We start from the raw sequence: 13,236 nt of genomic DNA on the forward strand, positions 1-13,236 counted from the left end.
CAACTCCACAGGTTCTGCCACCAGCTACCAAAAGGGAAAAGCAAATCCCTTCTACCTTCAAAATCCCTTCTACCACAGGGGGACCAAGGAGCATGGTGCAAGCTTATAGAACAGCTCATGTTCCCAAAAGGGGCTATGGGCCTCGCAGGCCTAATCAGAGCACCCATCCCATCAACCTGTCCCATTCCATTAACTGAGAGGTTCAAAGATAGGAAATCTTGCTTACTCCCTATATAATCAGATCTCAAACCATTTTGCTTCCTGTGCCTTTGTAAAAGGCTGGTTCTTCAGAGAAACCGGAGATCTACATTAAGTTATCTATCCTTCCCCCCTTCAGTGTCTATCTTCTCACCATCTTTCTGAGGGCTTATGGCCAGGATCATGAAAAGGGTAGAAGAAAGCATTACATCCCCTCCAAGCTCCAAAATTCCAAAGTAAGGGCTATGTCCCCTGTCTTCACTTTCCCTTCCCTAAATGAAGAGTCAACTAAAGGTTAAAGAATGAAATGGGAATGTGGTCAACAACTTCTGACCTTGTATACTTTGATGCTGCTGAGGATTCTTAAGGATCAAGCCTTGAGTATAATGTAGATCTACTGAGGGTACTAAATATCTGAGAGGCCTGGGATGTTAAAGTGATTTATTTTGCCGGTTGCATGAGTACCATAAATGGGAAAGGGCTTATGGAGAAAGAAAGGATGATCACTTTAAGAGAAACAACAAACAAACAAACAAAAGCCAATAATGGAAAGCCCTCTTTGTGTGGAGGCTTGGGTAGGTTAGAAGGGGTTAGGTTGTGAGCTGGGAAGGGACATAGAATGTGCTGCTTTGTCTCTTGCCCAACCTCCCTGAAAAATCTTACTAAGAAACACCTGGCTATATCCTCCTTTGGCCTCCTGGAAGACTGCAGAAAAAGTTAGTGAAGGATGGACACACAGCCAATTGGACTCATATTAAAGCCCTTCCTGTACTACATGGACAAAGCCCATTTTCCTTCAGTATCCTTGGAAAATCAGAAGTGTTTTGAGCAAGTTATCCTGGGGCCTCTAGGATAGTGCCTGAGAGAATGTCAGAGCCCTATAAGGTCTACACGGGGGTAGGGGGGCAGTCAGGTCAGAAGTCAGAGTCCAGTTCCATCCCAATCTACTCTTCCCTTAAAACCCCCAAAAGATAAAGAGAGCCCCTTCCAGTGGCTGAAGCATCGGAGTCTGTCTAATGATCAGACTCCCTAAGACAAAAGCTCTTGGGTAACATGACACTTTGGTTGGGGAGGAGGAGTTAGTATTGCCTTTTGTAGCTGATGAGCAGGATGAGAGCAGAGAGATTGCAGCCACAAGTCTCTCCCAGGCTGCCTGTACCATCTGGCCCTTTACCAGCTTCAAAGACATTACTCTGAGCTCTTGGTAAGTCGGAAGAAAAAGCTAGCATCCAAGAGACAATTGTTGACTCTGCGAGGTGCCCAGCCCTTGCAGCATATGAGGTCTTGAATTCTCAAAGAGGTATTCTTCAGGCCACACAGAGTTTCCTCCTCCAATACAAGTGAGCTCCCACTCTCTAGAATCTCCAATTCTGGGCCAAATTCTCCCAGTATATTGTTGGGTTCTGTTGGTTCCAGGCCAGGTGGCAGGAGGTTCTACACAGCCTCATCCTTCCCATCGTGCCCACAGTTCTCTCACACCTCATCTTCCACTCAGTATCCCAGGATCGGACCATCCCATTTCCAACAACACCTCATTTTCCAATTAAAATAATAACTGTAAAAAGCATATACGATATATCTATATTAGATATCACATTCACAAGGGTTCCAAGAATCTGCAGCAAAAATGACCAGGGTATTCTTCTCCATGTCTGAGCCTTTGCAGGCAGCCTGGCCCAGCTCTCTCAAGATGCTGCTGTCTCACAGCCACACCCTCCAGGAGTGTTCTGAGTCAGGGTCCTACAACCAGGACAAGTACTTCTGTAGGCCCACAGGTAATCCTAACCTTCTCCTTTCTAATGCTGCTAAGAAAGATTCCTTCAGAGGAACTGGGTGCCAACCCTCAGCAATAAGAGGATAGATTCACAGTCTTCAACTCTCCATACTCACTGTAGTAAGCACCTGTGCCAATGTGCTCAAGCCCCAGTGTCCTGACTAGTGACAAGAGATACTGGACCTGTGTTCCTTGCGGCTATCAGATCCAGCAGCTTCCCACAACCTTCAGCTCACTTGTCCTTTCTGCAAGTGTATTATTTGTTTTGCTATTTTTTTAAGATTTCATATACACACATTTCTATCAGAAAGACCCCAGCAGCTCTGAACAGAGAGTGTATCAGAGGAAGCAAGGCATGGAGAAAGGACGGGGGAGGTGGGGACATCAAGGCATGAGCTAGTATTCTAGACCACCTGCGGAAGGCAGTCCTGCTCAAAACATCTCTAAGCACAGGTACAAAAATAAAGCAAACTATGACTTCATATAGATATATAGATATATAGATAAGCTAGCTAGATAGACTTTATATAGGTTTTCTGTATATTTATATATGTGCACCAAGGGCGTGAGCCCCACTCCTCCTGCCTAGCTTGAGTCTCCTGTCCTCCCACTTCCCACTCCCCAGATGCCCCGTTTGCCTGAAGCCTCCCACTCTTGACGACTGCATCTGATCCTTGCACCCACCCACCCTTACATAAGTTCCCCTCTCTCCTTAAAATAGAACAAATTATATGTACTTATATAATTTTATATACAATCTCCATAAAAAATACACTAAAGATGGTATACTCCTAATTTCACCCTCCTACCTAAACAGAAGTTGCCTATCAAAGAGTCAACCAGAAAGAGGGTCATCTAGGCCTGCCTGATGCTACTCAGGCAAATTAGTGTGTCCTTATAAACCCTACACACACACACACACACACCCCGAACCACAAACACACCCCATACCAACACACAACAAACGTGCCAGACACAAACACCCACATTCCACAAACACACATACCACACTCTGACATACACATACCACAAACACGCCAAACAAAAACACCCACATCGCACCACAACACACGTGCCCCCAAACACCACATACACATCATACCCACTCACATCCACACACTACATACTCTCACACCCCACACATTCACACACGCAGACAAACCGGACACCCTCACACCCACACAGCGCACACATTCTCACTTCCTGAGCCCAGGAAAGGAACACAGACTAGACAGCTGGCTGGGACTGGAGGCCGGGGACATGACCTGGCAACTTTAGAGGGGCATGTGAGACAGCCCCATTTCTCTGACCAGCTAGGATGCTGTCTACTCATAACAGACCTCTGATGGTTCACGTAGGCAAGACAGATATTCATTGACAGAATGGCAATTGCCTTCCAAGGGTTGCAGGATGACCATGAGGAGGTTTATTCCTCTCCATCACAGATGAGATTTCTAGATGACCGAAGCCAAAAGGAAGCAAAAAGCCTCTAAGTCCTCATCACCCATGAGGGGGGTCGGCATTTGCCCCTTCCACTACTATGGAAAAACCCCACACATCACCCAAAAGCATGCTCACAGTATTTCTAAGGCTGAAAAATGTAAGTCCCCTATCCCAGCCCCACCCGACTCCCCTCCCAGATTCCCTGCCCCACCCAACCATCTCCCCATCATAAACCATGCACAAGTTCAAGATCCCTGGAGCCATAAAGAAGTGGGGTAAGAAAGGAAAGGCCTAACTGGTGTGTATATGGAGTGGAGGTGGAGAGCTTGCCCTAGTTCCTAAAATAAATCCAGGAAATCCAGTGCCAGGGAGAGGTGGGGATGGTAGAGCACATTTCGAGACTAAAAGGAAGAGGCCCAGACAGACATTCACGTCCCTGTCTAGGGAGACAGGAAAGGCAAACAGCCAAGGTACCAGGGACAGGGACTGAGAATCCGTACCCGATTCTCCCCAATCCGGCTCTCCCAGCCAGGAGTCCAGAGCTAGCAATCACTTCTTCAGCCCTCTTCAGAAACCCCAGCTACTAGTATACACCCATCACAGAAAAGAATACCTAAGTGATTTCAATTGCTGGTTGCTGTCCTACCAACGTATTTATTAATCAAGATATTGCAACTTTTCCTTTTATAAGGTATGACAAGCTATTAATGATATTTGTACTAATGCCTAATTTTTCTTTATCCTACCCAGAAATCTTTGGGGTAAGGAGGGTCTTTAAATCAGACCCAATCTATTGGAAATTATTTGATCAGCTTAAAACAAGGTTATGAAAATACTTCTACCCTCTCAGCAACCCAAAACACCGAGCACATGGTGAGGATATTTGTTCATGAAAGACTTATTTGAAAGTATAGACAGGGGGCCCAGAAATAAAGCACTGGGCCAGTTTGGTTTTACAACTAGTCGGAAGGAGGGGTGGTAATGGGTCCCCTCCCTAACCCAGCATCAAGCTGGTAGGAGGGCTAAAGTCCCACCTGGGCTTGACTTTTATGGACTTCTTCTAAAGAAGAGATTTTTAATTCTGCCTCTCGATCTGAAAAGAGGCAGGGTTGGAGACATCAAAAAGGACCGTGGAACAGCTGGTCTAACTTTAGGGAGAAACTCGTTTGTCCTTCTGTGTCAATCAGACTGTGGCCATACCCTGTCAAAGGAGGAGAAAGTGAGAATCAAACCTCTAGGTATAAAGCCACTGTGTGGCTTCATGGTCTGAAGGCGGTCTCTGTGCCTCAAGAAGAAAAGGTGACAAATAAAAAAGCAAACCCCAGTCCTTCCTCTCCATCACCAGCAACATCTTACGAGCAGTTTAAGATCATGGGAGACAGGGAAAAGGCCATCTGCCACTTCCACTTATGAAAACAAACTAATGAAGCTTATGAGAATGAGTCCTGCTTCTCTAACGACACAGAGGGGGCAATACGATGGGGATCTCAAGACAAGTCTAGCTTTGGGCCTGAGGAACTCTTAAAAACAAACACATGAAGCTGAAAGACATCACAGAGAATATGACCATGTTTGGTTTGGGCACTTAGTGTTATAGGCTAATTCTAGAGGAAGCAAGGAAGTCCGGCTAAGCAGCAAGACCTCTTACAAGATCCAGTCTGGGCCTATGTGCCAAGACACCTTACTCTTTTTTTAATGACTATATCACCCTCCCACACCTGTCCCACCAAATGACCTTCACTGTTACTACTCTCCAGCCTGCCCCACCCCAGACAACTGCTCCTCTTTCTTTTCTTGGGTTGACCCCCCCGACTTGTACACTGCACCCTTAGGGGTAACTAAGTTATCACATGCCCCATAGAGAAAGGTAAGGCTTAATGTCCCTCCACTTTGGCCTGTCGTATCTCAGAATCCCCACCTTCTTTCTACTTTGCGATTGACCGAGCTCTATATTCCCTTTCCAGCCTTACAGACACTACGCCAAAGAATCTGACCTCCTTTCTGTGCTCCAACTCTCTCCCTTTCTTGAAGTACCCCACCCGATCAATTCCCTTATTCAGTTTAGATCTGGACCTTCTCCCCAAAGCAACAAGTGCAGCCCTATAGGGCTCCAGCCCTCCGGCCTGCCAGAGCCTGTCTCTCTTTATTTTGGAGAAGATATGAAGGCAGAGCTTGCCCAAAAGGGCTGGTGAAAATGCACACTCTTCCCCAGGGGGAGCAGTGGGGATGCACTCAGGGGAGCAGTCTTTCACTCCTACCCATCTCTCCCCTTTGACTCCTTCCTACTGCTTCCTGGAAATCCCTGTGATGGCGCCCAAAGCTTTACATGCAAGCAAAGCAAGCCCAAGAATAACCATTAGCTTCTCTTTTCTTATGTTTCTATGTAGTAATAAAATGTACTTTATGTACAATTCTCCCCCTAGCCCACCCCAACCCCCCAGAAGGCTTTTCTAACAAAACTGGAAGAAACAGCTACAGCCACGCATCCCTTGGCCCTGGATTCTAATCCCGGCAAGTGGCAAAGTCACCCTGATGCTTTGTGAAGTCTGTTTCTCCCTTGAAGCTATTGTTTTGTCAACTCAGCAAAAAAAGCCAACCAAACAACAACAACAAAAAAAACTCAAGATTTTTTTTTTTTTTAAAAAGCTTGTCAGAAAATTCCACATCTGAACCCTACCCAGTTTCCTCTGTGTAAAAGACATAGGAAAACAACTGGAATCAGTACAACCCTAAATATTTTCAATCCCAAATCAAAATAAAGACAGAGAGCCTTGAAAAATATTAAATAATTACTCACCCCAATCCACCCCTGTTTGAGATGCCCCTAAGAGCATGATCATTGGACACAGGCTCTTCAAAGTGGCGCACAGACCCCACCAGGCCTGTGGGATGAAGCACCCTTCCTTCCTTCCTATAGAGAAAGTAGAATCTCCAAAGATCTCTCATACCACCCCCCACCCCATCTCTCAAGGAAAGAAGCTAGGGAGGCAGGTGGGGAGACACAGTGGTGGGGCTCACCAGCACATGCTGAACTTGGTCACAAATGATGATCCACACACATGACCCCACGTAAGCCATGAAACCCACTCAGTGTGGTCAGCCAGCAATCAAGAAACAGGATTCGCCTTCTCCTTATTGCTCATTTATTCCCCAAGCAATTGCAGTCTCAGACCCTCCTACAGGCTTTCAGCTTCAGGCTCCTTCAAGAATCATGTACCCTTGTCCCAGTCTGCAAATCACTTAACCCTGAAACAGTCACAGTTTCTAGTCAGGGTGCAGAATGAAGGGGCAGGCAAAAGTCTGAGACACAGGAGTAGGTTCTTATCCGAGCTGCTTCTACAGCAAAGGTACCAGACCATAAAAGACGAAGTCTGGAAGACATTTGATGGCCCACAGAGTGGAGCACAAAAGTCATAGGAAGCTCACGAGTGCACATGGCAATTGTTCAAGGGCAGAGTACAAAGGACATTTGGTCCCTAGAAATGGCTACACCCCCATCACACAAAGGTGCACAACCACACCCTCACATATGTGCACACACCCAGCATGGGAGTGTGTACCTACGACCTTTACCCTCCATCACACAGACAGAGGGGACTATATTCTGCCAATTTCCACTGCAGCTCTTCAAGGAAGGACTGAAATAGCTCCCAGGGGTACAGGAAGGCTGCCAGCCTTCAAGGACACTGTCACAAGGAGGCCGTCTTGGGAGGAGAAGTGAGTGTGAGGCCACTGAGAGATACGTTTGTTGTGTGTCCTTTGCCTAGCGTTGGGGATGCCCCAGCACAACTGCCACTGGGTGGCCAGCAAAAATCCCAGCTCCCACTATTTGGTCTGATGTGCTGAGGTAAGGGGCACTGCCAGAGGAAGAAGAGAAGACAGGAGTCAGCACCTTTGTTAGCCCTGGAGAGAGCTTGCTGGTGGGCCCCCTGGGAAAGCACAGCCACAGTCTGAGGCACCTCAGCCCAAAGACTGGCTCTCAGCCTTGTAGGATATCCAAGAGAGGCAAAGCCGTCCACCTCATCTTCCCCTCTTCTTTGCTAAGCTCAGGACCTGGAACTCCTAGTGCATGGGGATCAGAAGATTGGCCCAACTCACCCTGAAGTCCTACAGCTCTGGCATCCCACATTCACATTTCAGCCAGGATCCACCCTGGTCAGCAAGCCACACACCAAGAAAGGCTACAGACTGAGCCAGTGTGAGACCCGTGTCCGTTCCCCACACGCCCTAGGAGAGGTACTCAGCGTGTCACCCATCGGGCACAGTAGCAGAGGTAGTGCTTCCTCGGAAAAGCAGACGGAGTTGCCCAACCTCTGCTTTCCCGTTTCGCTGGAGCTGCTGCCCAGTGGTAAAGTCAGGGGTTTTAGATGCCCAGAGAATGGCGTTAGCCAGAAGGTCCAGGATCCACCCCAAGGGCGCAGGCCCAGCCCAGAAGAGTAGAGCAATCAGCAAGATGAGGGCCAGAAACTGCCCCCTCCCTCCTCCATCACAATGACTTATCGCCCTCAGAAATGAACTCTGGTTGTGTGACATGTGACAGAACGGTCCCCCCTCGCTAGGCGAGAGAAAGGAAGCACCAGGGCTGGTGTGGCAGAGAAGAATCCACTCCCCTAAGATGGAAGCTCCCAGTAAGGAGCAGCTCCCCAGCTCTCAGAGCCTCCCCCTGCCAAGGTCATCGGAGCTAAGCCACTAGCAACTGCAGTGAGACCAGCAGAAGCCTCCTGGGCTTTGACCTGGCCAACATCCAAGCAGACAACAGGGGAGAGGCAGATGTCCCCAAACCCACCAAGACAACAGCACCAAGAAGGAAATACTTCAAGGAACCTGATAGCCACCTTTATTCCCAGGCAGCCAGGGGGCAGGCTCCAACAGAAGAAGAGGGGAAAGAGCAGACACACCCCCATATATCTTCAGGACCTTCTGCCCTGCTCTTGAGCAGCACCATTATCTCATTGGGAGAGAGAGATCCATCTTTAGTCACTGTAGGACAGCCCCACAGAAGCTTCTGGGTGCTAAGAGCTTGAACTAGGACAAGATTTTGGCAGAAAGAAGGATCAGAGCCCAGGCCCCTACCTACCACCCCTTCCACCTTCACCCTCCGCCTCCGCCAGCTCCATGTAAATAAACCTCGAGGGAATGAGGGGTGTCAGGGGACCCCCAGAACCCAGAAGCCTGAGGCACCCTTGCTTCATCCGATCCCATCCTGTTGGAGCTTGGGTCACGGGTTGGAGGAAGGCCCAGGGCAAGGAAGAGTCTGCAGGCGGCACGTGCAGAGATGGAAAGGAGCCGCAGGCGGGCTCCCCACAAGTGGCAATTAATCAATCTGGGGAATTAGCTCCCACAAAAAGAAAGGAGGAATCCAATCAGCGCCTTTGGAACAGCACTCCAGAGGGTGCCGAGCCAGAGGCAGGATATAAATAGAGCCGCGGCAGCCTGGCGCTCCACACAGATGGCTCCAGAACAGGAGCCGGCCCTTGGGCCACAGGGCCCCTGGCCCCAGCTGGACCAAGAGGGCCTGACAGATGAGCGTGCGTTTGTGCAGGACCTGCCTCTTGGCCCTCCTGCTAAGCAGCTTCTACTTCTGTAGCAGGAGCCAACCCGTGGAAGAAAGAAAGACACCAGTCTGCCCTTTGCTGGCCACCCTCTCTTCACCTAGGAACCAAGAAGTAAGGGCTTGCATTTAGTTCTGTGGTAACTTATTACCTCCCCCCCAGAGCAGGCAGCTGGCCGTCATGGGAAGCCCCATTTCTGCTCTGGAAGGGAGAAGGTAGAGAGATGAACGGTGAGTTCAGCGGAGAAGGCATGAATCCTGTTTCAGGAGGAATGACACCCTGGACAGACATCAGGACGCCCAGCCGGCTCTCTGCCGATCCTCCTTACAAACCGCACAAGTCTGCTGCCCTGCTCTTCCTTCCTTCACTGACCACAGAAATAAACAGCACTTTGCTTCAATGTACATATATATACATAGAGAAACCCACAAACTACATACAGATGCATTTGTATCTATATCTATATATATGTAGAATTGGAAGATGGGGTGGGCAGTCCAGCCCTCTTCCAGGACTTGAAAAAACTGAAACAGAAGCAGAGAGCAGTAAAAGCCTTTGCTTTCCCCTTCTTCACTTCCAAAGGTATTTGAAGAGGTGAGAAAAATCAAGCCAGTGAAGAGGGGAGAGGCTGTCCCCAGTTCACTTCCTGATCTCTACCTACAGGTCTGCCCCTGGCCCGCTGTCCCCAAAGTGAGACCAGCTGGCCAGGATTTGGAGGAGGCTGCGCTCTCGCTGGAGAGAGAACGAGCAGAACGAAGGTCGGAGCAGCCCCCCAGACTATCCCTCAGCTGGCACACCGTCATCCTCCCTCCCCCGCCCCTCAGCCCGGCGGGACCACCCTAGGACAACTTAGAGTTGTGTCGCGTCACAGCAAGGTGGCGTGGCCAGGGTCATCATGATCCACGCTGTTAAGAATCGCCGTCTGGTCTTCCGGAAGCTGGCGGTGGCACAGGTCTGAGAGGCGGGCGAAGGGGTCAGGCCGGGAATGTCTCTTCTTCTTTCGGAGGCAGACGGCTTCATCGGGCCACAGAACCTGGGAATCTGGAAGCTGCTGAGCCTGGGAGGCAGAACCGTCTAGGGAGAAGGGAACAGGTGAACCAAACAAACAGGAAAAAAATCAAGTGGGTGAAAAGGAAGGTGGTCCCCCTCACACGCTCACCATTTTCATCTGCTGAGACATATATCCTGGCTCTCCAGTATGAGAATAAGAATCACCAAGTGCAACAGGGCCCGGGAGCCTGGTGGCCAAAGGGCCTCCTGTTCTAGAGTCATCTGTGCTGAGAACCAATGACCTGAGTCTGCTCCCCTGGTCGTTCCGAGGGTCAAGAAAGCAGGATGGGTCTAGTCCATCAGCATTTCTTTTTTATCTTTTATTTAATATTAAATACTTTTATTTAAATCTGTTATCTAGTATTTCTAGTATTTAAATTGTTATTAGAGTAATATCTGTTTATTTTTTAGTGCCTCCTGGGAACCAAGCATCAGTCTAGGTTTGAGGATCCGGGCTTCTAAGAGTGGGTTGGAACTCAATACACTTTCTTCACCCCCTTGTCCCCGAGCAGTGACAGACTTTACCCAAGATTTCCATCCTTTCAACAGAGCCAGGTGTGGCCCTTCCTAGACTCCCTGGGCCCCTCTTCTATCGCATGGCTCTTCTGCAGATACAGCAGTGAAGTGCTGGGTGTCTAGAAAACTATACTTTAGTGTGGAGTAAGAAGGAAGAGACAAACATTAAGGACTTAAAAAATACAGAAATGAAATTTCCAGACACTGAAAGACCTACAGAGAAAGAGGCAAACAGGGCCACGTGAGGGCAAAGGACTACAGCACAGTTCTAGTCTCAGAAGAGGAGTAGAGTCTCGAATGACAAGCCTTCCAAAGCTCTGAGGGAGAAGGGTTCCCAGCAGAAGGAGGGGCAAAAGTGAAACCCACGGCTTCAGAGCGCATGTGCCGTACTCGAAGGACCGAAGGAAGGCTATCATAGCTGAAGCAGAGCGCGCAGAGGTCAGCGAGGCAGGGAAGACGGAGAAGGGTATCGTAAGGAGTTTGAAGTCTGCTCCGGTTGCAGTGGGAAGCTTCTGGAAGGTTTTCATCAGATGCGTGTGTGTGTGTGAGTGTGCACACTGCCATGACTGAAAGAGGATGCTATTACATCTTATAAGATCACTTCGGTTGCTGAGTGTAGAACATACTGTCGGAGGAGCAAAGGATGAAGCAGGACAACCGGAGGCGAGTGCAAGTGTCAGGGTGGGGAGGGCAGTAACTCAGAGTTCAGTTTCAGCCATCGAGGTGGAAAACAGTGGTCGAATTTAGGATCTGCTATCAGAGTTGGGAGCATAGCCCTTACCAAATGGATTGGACGGGATGTGTGAGAGCAAGAGAAGGAGCAAGGCTCACTCCCCCAGCAGCGAGGTCGGGAGTGGTGATCTTTAAGAAGCTGGGAAGAAGCGAGGAGAGACAGATTTGGAGAGGATGGTCAATAACTCTATTCTGGACATTGCAGAGGCTTGTAAAACATCTAAGTGCATGTTCAGCAGGCAACTGGAAATATGAGATTTGAGCTCATGGAAGAGACCGGAGCTAAAAACAGACATTTGAGAGCCCCCAACATGTTACAGGGCACAGGATGGCTCTTTCTGTTAAAACAAAACAAAACGTAAATACATAGGTAGGTAGGTACATGGCTCTTCAAATGCAATGGGCTTAAGGGGGCTGAACATTCAGCTTTAGGCTCCAATTTCTCACCCAAACCCTAAAAAAATCATTTTCCTCTTTTCTGCCCCAGTATTCCCATCTATAAACCAATAGGATAAGAGCACCACCCAAAGGCTAAGTGAGAAACAAGTGCTCACATCTTCCAAAGATTCCGGGGGCCTCTGAGGACCTCTTTTCCATAACCCAGTCCCTAAAGAAAGTTACTCTCCAGTAATTAAAGATCTGCAAGGAAACGGTTCAGCTGCCTTTTTTTTTTTTTTTTGACACCTTGTGACAAGATTCCTAGAACCATTGATTAAAAGAAAAAAAGAGTACATAATAAATATTAAAGAATGTTCTAAATGTAAAAAAGGGCTGAATTTTTTTTGCACTATCTTAGCAGCTACTGATCAATGCTGGATATAAACATCAGACATACTTCAATAGAAATGTCCTTTCTATGTTAAGGAGATTTCATCCTATCTCTCTAAGAAAAGTCTGGTCATCCTGCAGAGGCTGCGTCATGCCATGATGTCCCCTAAGCACTGAGTAGGACCCCATAATTCCCACGTCCGACTAGAAGGTCTGAAATAATAGAGAAGAAATATATAAAGAAATAGAGATAGTTCCAAAAGATATATGGCAGAGTGGAAAAAATTAAGATACTACTTATGTTGTTTAAAAATGCGTTAAAAAAATACAATGTATTTTATCAAGGTGTATGCATGGAAAGTCTCTGAAAGCATGCATCCTGCCAAGAAGGACACTTCCCAGAAGGGAAGAAACAATCAGGAGGATGATCAGAGACTTTACCTTTCTAATTTTCACATGAAAATTATATTTATGTATTACTTGGTAATTAATATTAAAAAGAGACAATAACACAAGCTGGTGCATTTAATTCCAGAGAAAACCCGAAGACGGGATCCTGAACCAAACAATCTCACAATATCGGCGGAGAGGGCGGAAAGAGAGGATCCGCCATTTACCGGATCGTTTCTTTGACTTCGAAGAGCCCTTGGATGACTTTTTGGGCTTCTTTATCCGTTGGTATTTCAGAGCCTCCAGCCTCTCAGGTGCAGCAGCATTCCCGGGTGCAGGTGGATGTGTTCTGGAAGGGACAATTAGAGAGGCACAGGTCAGCTCCCAGAAGAGGGAGCTTCTGAAGAGGGGCTGGAAGAAAACCATACAGCTGACCCAAAGGAGGACAGAGTCCCAGGCATCCACAGTGGTTCCTTGACACCTGCCTCTTGATTGCTCCTGGAAGGGAGAAAGGCCAGTAGAAAGCTCCAGCGGTGGGAGGCCTGCCTCAGATGGAAACCAATCTGCAGGGCAACCAGAAGACCTAAGAAAGGGAAAGAGAGACTTTAATTGAGTTTCATCACATGTCACTCAAACCAGGAGGAGGAAAGTCAGAGAAGAAAGCAGCTTCAGTGACCAAAGTTGTTCGAAAGCATCATAGCAAAGACCTTTAAATGAAAAGTAAAAGGGCAGGTTAAAGCAGGAGGTGAGGAAACCTACCCCAGTGAACGGACTATCCTCCTTTGGAAAAGAGAAGGCCAGGGCCAAAGAGAA

General features: G+C 48.1%; 1 protein-coding gene across 8 annotated transcripts in view; it reads right to left on the minus strand.

Annotated features, from left to right (window-relative positions):
- Positions 1-589: 589 nt before the first annotated feature.
- IGSF9B (immunoglobulin superfamily member 9B) overlaps positions 590-13,236 on the minus strand; it is a 56,289-nt gene continuing 43,642 nt past the window's right edge. For 4 of the 8 annotated variants that reach the window (XM_032358279.1, XM_032358273.1, XM_032358270.1 and 1 more), the window contains 2 exons: positions 12,651-12,772; positions 590-10,041 (listed from right to left, as the gene is read on the minus strand). In XM_032358279.1, coding sequence (XP_032214170.1) covers positions 9,833-10,041; positions 12,651-12,772 — 331 coding nt within the window. In that variant the 3' untranslated portion in view covers positions 590-9,832. Of the gene's footprint in view, positions 10,042-12,650; positions 12,773-12,909; positions 13,007-13,236 lie in introns of those variants that run through there. The other 4 variants (XM_032358274.1, XM_032358277.1, XM_032358275.1 and 1 more) reach the window with 2 other exon arrangements.

Source organism: Mustela erminea, chromosome 9 (genome assembly GCF_009829155.1).
Source record: "Mustela erminea isolate mMusErm1 chromosome 9, mMusErm1.Pri, whole genome shotgun sequence".
NCBI classification, from domain to species: Eukaryota; Metazoa; Chordata; class Mammalia; order Carnivora; family Mustelidae; genus Mustela; species Mustela erminea.